The sequence below is a fragment of the Biomphalaria glabrata genome, chromosome 3 (genome assembly GCF_947242115.1).
Source record: "Biomphalaria glabrata chromosome 3, xgBioGlab47.1, whole genome shotgun sequence".
Classification (NCBI taxonomy): Eukaryota; Metazoa; Mollusca; class Gastropoda; family Planorbidae; genus Biomphalaria; species Biomphalaria glabrata.
This window is the reverse complement of record NC_074713.1, coordinates 52860507-52867254: the sequence shown is the minus strand read 5'-3', so window position 1 is coordinate 52867254 and position 6748 is coordinate 52860507. Positions and strand designations below refer to the sequence as shown.

The 6748-nt window shown below is 32.2% G+C and overlaps 1 protein-coding gene across 2 annotated transcripts; it reads left to right on the top strand.

Annotated features, from left to right (window-relative positions):
* Nucleotides 1–328: 328 nt before the first annotated feature.
* LOC106072140 (barrier-to-autointegration factor-like) lies at nt 329–4398 on the top strand. Of its 2 annotated transcripts, none has more exons than XM_013232434.2 (3): nt 329–471; nt 1972–2104; nt 2824–4398. In XM_013232434.2, exons 2-3 carry the CDS (start codon nt 1979–1981, stop codon nt 2968–2970), a joined length of 273 nt encoding a protein of 90 aa, XP_013087888.2. In that variant the 5' UTR covers nt 329–471; nt 1972–1978; the 3' UTR covers nt 2971–4398. The 2 variants fall into 2 exon arrangements, with proteins under 2 accessions (XP_013087888.2, XP_013087887.2); XM_013232433.2 differs by having other exon boundaries at nt 400–557.
* The last annotated feature ends 2350 nt before the right edge of the window (nt 4399–6748 follow it).

Genomic DNA, 6748 nt, shown 5'->3' with positions numbered 1-6748 from the left:
ATGTTGTTCGGCATTTGTCACTGTGCCTAAGATGTTTTAAATATATAGATAGGTTTATATAGATCTATGTGTATGTGTGTGTATGGATAAAAAGAACGCGCCATTCAATCAACGGAATCAAACAGCTAGACATATTTGAGTAAGATATAGATTATAGATCTAGATATCTAGATCTAAATCTACATCGATTGTAATAAAATAAATTAGATCTAGATCTACATGTAGACTCTCGATCTAATATTTTATGCGATTATTGAACGAGATTTTCCCTTTTTTTAAAATAAATATAATACATTAATATAGTTTTAGAATTTAAAGTAAAACTGAAAGTAACAAAAAGCTCTAGAAATATATTTTAGTGTTTAGTCGTTGATGTTGATTTGATTGTACTATAAATAGCTATAGATGTATAAATTTGAGATTTTTAAATTTAGGATTTCCCTGTTTGTAACTTGCAATAGTTAAAAATAAGTAAGAAACCATTTAGATCTATAGTCTACATCTAGAATCTAATATTGAAAGATCTAGTCTAGTTTGTTGACTCGATCAAGATCTAGGTGACATATATATATAATATGATATAGATTTATATATATAATATTTAAATATAAATATCATAAATATGAGAATCTAGAATCTAGGTCTAAGATCTAGACATAGTTATCATAGTAGGACTGACTCTAGAGTGACTAGAGGCGCAGAGCTAGAGTAGCAGTAGTTAGTGAGTAGACTGAGTCACTGACTCTTGAGTAAAAAAAAAAGTCTTGAGTCTGAGTAGAGCTAAGCCCAAGGCTAAGTAAGAGTTAGAGTACTCAGTAAGGCTAAGACAGTAGACTTGAGTAGATTTAGTAAGAGTAGTGACTAGTCAGACTAGTGTAGTGTAGTCAGTAGAGTACTAGATAGTTACATAGTACTAATAGTAGAGAGAGTGTGTTAGTACTGTTACTGTTACTACTGTTAGTGACTCACACTATGTGACTATTGAGTCACTATTGCCACTATTGTTGCTATGCCATGCAGTCATGCACAGTTATTGAGTTAAGTGAGTTTACATTCACTTGATTCACACGTGTCTCTCTGAGTCACTCTCAGTCTCTCTCTGCTAAGGCTAAACTAGTGACTAGATCTAGAAGATCTCTATGCTGACTTACTATACTATTCTATACTTCTATAGTCTATACGACTATAGAGTATAGATAGATCTAGATCACTAGACACCTAGTCCTAGTCTAGATCTAATGTATAATTGATCTATCATTCTATGTCTATAATGGACCTCATTCACCAATCGTAAACAAACAACATTTAGTCACGACCACATGATCTTATTGAGAAAACATTGAAACAAACGGTCACGTGACAACCATCATGAATTAAACATGAGATCGTAAATTATATAGAAGAGATAGAGCACCACGTGGCTAAATGTTGTTTGTTTACGGTTGGTGAATGAGGTCCATTATAATACTAGACCTCTATATGATATATAAATCTAGAGTATTCTAGAGCTATCTCTACTATTTTCTACTAATCTACTAGACTTCTATACAGTAACTTTTTCTTTTGTAGTGAATCTGATAAAATCTGATTAGATCTAGTCTGATTATTTCTAGAACTAGCCTGGCAGCCTGGCTTCTAAAGAACATATAAAATAAATCTTAGGCTGAATTTATACTTGTTATTTACATGTCCGAAAACTGTTGGCCATCACTGTTTTAGTGTTTAAATGTCATTTAGTTTTACATGGCACCTAGATCAGAAACTGTTGCCGTGTTGGGCATAGCTGTTTAAATATGTCATTTTTAAGGCACCCAGGCCAGAAACAGGTCGGCATCGCTGTTTAAACATGACATTGGACATTGGTTACATTTGAAGCCTCCTTAATTTTTTTTTTTATTGAATATTTCGTCTAAACAAGACTAAAACATTTTGTATTTTTCCTCTTTAATATGTGTATGTTATTGTTTACAGTACAAAGATGTCAACCACATCAAAAAAACATCAGAACTTTGTGAGTGAGCCGATGGGGGAAAAGCCAGTGACAGATTTGGCTGGAATCGGAGAAGTTCTGGGCAAGCGGCTGGAAGAAAACAACTATGATAGGGTGAGATGTATTGGATGTTTTTTGTAATTGATGTTTCAGTTATAAATATTAGTTGTTGTTTTTTTTTTTATTATTTGTTTGTAAGTTGTCTTTGTCTTGTAATTGTTGTTTCACTTGTATGTGTATTAGTTGTTTTTGTTTTTTGTGTTTGTAAGCCTTTACCTGTTTTGTTTCCATACTTAAGATTGTAAATAAATTTTGTGGCGGGTCAGTTATTGCAAGATGCTTGGAGAATTGTTCATTAACTATAAACCTTCATAAACTGTCAATAATAGCTTTTTTCTCCCCCTTCTATTTCTTGTCCAATTGCATAGTAAATAATATTTAGTTTACGTATTCATCAAGATTTTTTGTTTTGTTGACTAACTATCATTGCAAACAATTATTAAAGTATAATTTATTAAAATTTAGATCTGGACTAGAATCAAGAAACTAATACTTAGTTAGACTTAAATTGAGTCTAAATATGTGTCTCCAGACTTAAAACCCAATCAACCAATATTCCTTTTGCATATGCCTGACCCCACGCAATGTTTAATTTACTATATTATTTAAAATTATAGTAGGAATATATATTAAAAAAAATATTTTATTTTAAAATTTCTTTCTTTTTTTTTTTTAGATTGACAAGATTATTTTTTTTTTGTCTTCTACTTTGTGTTGACAGCAAAAATTTTTTCCATGACTTTGTTTTTATATGTCTTTTATTCTATTGTTAGGCCTACACTGTTCTTGGGCAGTTTTTGTTGTTTAAAAAAGAACCTGAACTCTTCAAGGATTGGTTGAAAGAGACCTGTGGGGCTAATGCCAAGCAGCAAGAGGACTGTTACAGCTGCCTAAAAGAATGGTGTGACCAGTTTTTGTAATGATGCCACTTGAAAACAGCTTTGAAATGAGTAATGCTTTTATTGTAATAAAATGTTTACAAATATATTAATGTTACTTGGGAAACACACTGTTTATACTCCCTGTCACATTGCTTCTTGGCTTAATAATTTAGTTAAATGCTTGTAATTTTGTGAGGGAATTTCTGTCTTTATAACTTAAGTCATATTTTGATTTCGTAAAATATTTATAGACAAAACTAAGTGTATTCTTATCTTTGTAAACTTGCGCCATTTAAAAAGAGAAAAGTTTAAAAAAGTAGACATGTAAAAATCACATTGTGTAATCTTTAAATAATAAAAAATATGCATAAATAGTGGAAAGTAGTGTAAATGTATAGATATTTTTTTAGAAAAATAATTATAGGTATATTAATAAATTAACTTGAACTATGTTGTCAACATTTTTCTCTTTTTTTTTTTTTTTGTATACCAAAAGTGTAATTGTCTCTGATTTAATCTTTTTTTAATTTTTATTTCTTCATTAACTCTTTCTCTCCTAACTGACGATACCAACGTTGATTTGACCCCATTAAATTAAATTAAGTTTTGGTTTATAAACTTAAATTTGTGTTACATAAAAAGAGCATGCATGCTTCTTATAATTATATACCTAATATAACTTTTTCTGATTACATACAAAATAAGTTATTGAAGTAAAATCATAACAGGGTGGTGAAACACAAATGAGCAAAATTTATAATTCCATCGGAAAGTGGAAAATAATTACGGAGAGAAAGAGTTAATTATAATATTTTATTAGTTCACAATATTTAAAAGACTGTATTTAAAATTTCTAGTTTGTATAAAGATTTTAAAATACTAGTCTTCTACTTAACTTTGTTAGCTACTGTTTTAAGATAATAGAATAGATTGTGTTAGCCCAAGATAAAAAAAATAGATTGTTACTTCAAGGTAAAAAAAATAGATTGACTAAGCTTGTGTTACCCCAAGAACAAAAATTGTGTTCCCCCAAGATAGAACTAGTATGCCATACATTTTCTTTGGTGTTGAAATGAAATGTAATTATCTAGGGGTTAGGTTTACTATATAATAATACTATATCTTATATAATAATGTTAGAAATTTAAGTAAACTAAATGCTGCTATAACTTCCTCACTTTCAGTTGGCTAAAATTAACAATGCTACTATAACTGGTTAAACTCTTAAACTAACAACTTTAGCTAATTGCTTCTTAAACTTCTTAACTACCTAAAACACTGAACTTTATAACTTACAAATACAAAAACACTCAGGCAAAAATGCATACTGAGTATTTCTTTTTCCAAATGCTTGGACAAATTAGTTAAAATGTTTCTTTTTTTCTGGTACCATTTGAAAATGGAAGGAGTTGCCAGGAAAACCAATGACTTAGTAGAGTTTAGTCTCTAATTAACATGCATGACTAGGTTAACACATAGATACAAATGGGACGTTATCTTCTTTGCTGAAGGAACATCTGTAATTTGTAAGAAAAGATTTTCTAAAATGAACTAACATAAATTCTTTTATAATTTCTTATCGCTCAATTTTATGGGAGCCATGTTTAGTTTAACAAGCAACAATTGATTGATAACCAAACAAAAGTGTATGAATTATTATTGTTGTCTGAAAAGTGATTTCGTATGAATGAAAAGTGTGGAATCTAGTTCCTAGTGCTGGAACAGTGCCGGAGAAGTGTTCACACTTTTTTTCTTGTTTGTTTTATGGACATCAATTACTGAATATATTGTAGATACTAACTACTTAGAACTTTAAGCAAGGAAACCTTGCCTTTAAGTAACCATAAAAACGAAACAATCTAAATCATTATTGTGCTCAGATTTGGAAGGTTTTCTGTATGTTGGGGGATACAGATGCTGAAGTAAAATCTCAGTGTAATAGAAGCTACATTTCATTGACTTTCTGATACTGTACTTTAATGTATCTCTAACACTTATTGACAGTGAACTCTATGATAAGTGAGTCGATACAGTGTCTCTGGCTTAAGTTGGAAAATATGTTGTACTTTGAGAAATATTTGTTACTGCTTTAGTTATTTCGCATACCATCATTTCATTACCGTGTCACAAGTTTATTTTTCATTCGCTTGATCTGTTCATATTACTGTTTTAGTAATAACTATAATTGAACTTCGGTGACCAATTAAGATACTACATTTTGTTTTAGTGCAAAAAATAATACAAGATATAATCACATTTTTATAACTTGTATTGGTTCTAATCTGGAAATTTACTAAAATGTAAAAATTGTTCCATCATGGGAATCTAATTATAGTAAAAAAAAAAGTTTTTCGTACAGATGAGATTTATTGTTGCATTAACTTTGTTTTGTATCAGCACTTTGTGTTTTTTTTAATCTTTGATTGAACAGGAATAAAAAGTAAATCTCGTTTGTCACTATTTCATTGAATGACCTCACTCAATGTTTACATTTGTTGCTAAAGAAAAGAGAAGAGTGGATGGTGAAAAAATGGTGCAGAAATCATGAAGCTAACGCAGTAAGGTACTTAATGGGTCATCATTCCTAATCCTCCATGTACTAAAGCTTCATACAGTGACTCAATATTTTGTTGTACGATACAGGTATCTGGCAGTGTCCCTCAGGGTTACCCTATCTCCATTTAGTGCGAGATCCCCCGCTTTGCACAAATTCTTTCTCAAGACCTCTCGCACTATCAAAACCTGCCAGGTTCTGCTTTAGCACCATACAATCCAAGATGACCTATCCAGAAGCTCTTAACAAAAACATGTTCACACCAGAGATAAGACCAAAAGACGGTCCTCAAACACGGCAATACAAAAAGAAAAACTACGAACAAGTAATCTTCACTAAATCAAAAAGCTTACTTTTATAATATAGAAAAGTAAGTAGAGCGTACCGTACGTTAACCATTTGAGACCTTGTGACCAATTGGGTCAGATGATGTAAAGCTCATCTGTTTCTGTGACCTAGGGTGTCGTATGGTCATCTCAACGACCAATCGCCCTTACTTCTCCACTTTATGTTGAGCCCAACATAACCAACACCCTGGACGGCAGTGCTGAACAACTGAAGAAAACGGCACACTTTTTTTTTCCTTGGCAGTCTGCAAAAGAGCTCACAGCTCAGCAGCAATAAAGCTGGCTAGAAGAAGAAGAATGTTGTGCCGATGTGCCTAAAACTCAAACCCGAATTTATGTCGGGTACCCATTTGAGTTGCGTGGACTCGTGGGCATCGTAATAATCCCAGCTTTGACAGAGATATGAACTCGAGTCTCTTGGTTCAGAAGTCAAGCACCTTACCACTCAAAAAAATTTGCGGATGAAAATTTTGAGACCTAAAGTTTGATTAAAAATGTACATTGTACAGAGACAAAAAGTTCAGAGCTGGAGATGGTAGCAGATTTATTTAAAATGACTAAGTGTTGCCAGTCGGTCGCTGGATTGTAGTTCTGGACAGCTAGTACAATTAAAGCTATGTAGTGTAGGCGTATTTTGCGGTCTTTCTAAGTGGGTTCAAAGGGACATCACAAACGAAGAGATTAGAAACATGATTAATGCCGCGAACCTTAAACTCTATGGTCACGTCACAAGATCCTCAGGGCTCGCATAGACCTTCCTTTAGGGAACAGTACCAGGAAAAAGAAGAGGCAGAGAAAGCGATGGGAAGACAACATAAAAGAATGGACAGGCCTGCCATTGAATGAAGTTCTACCCAAGCAGAAGAGAGGAATGGAGACGGTCAACAGATCTTGTGTGGTGGTTCAACGGACTAAG

Excerpts from the sequence above, each read along its gene's own strand:
- LOC106072140 (XM_013232434.2), top strand. The coding sequence starts at position 1,979 with ATGTCAACCACATCAAAAAAACATCAGAACTTTGTGAGTGAGCCGATG. Across the intron at positions 2,105-2,823 it reads AAGAAAACAACTATGATAGG|GCCTACACTGTTCTTGGGCA; the intron begins GTGAGATGTATT and ends TTCTATTGTTAG.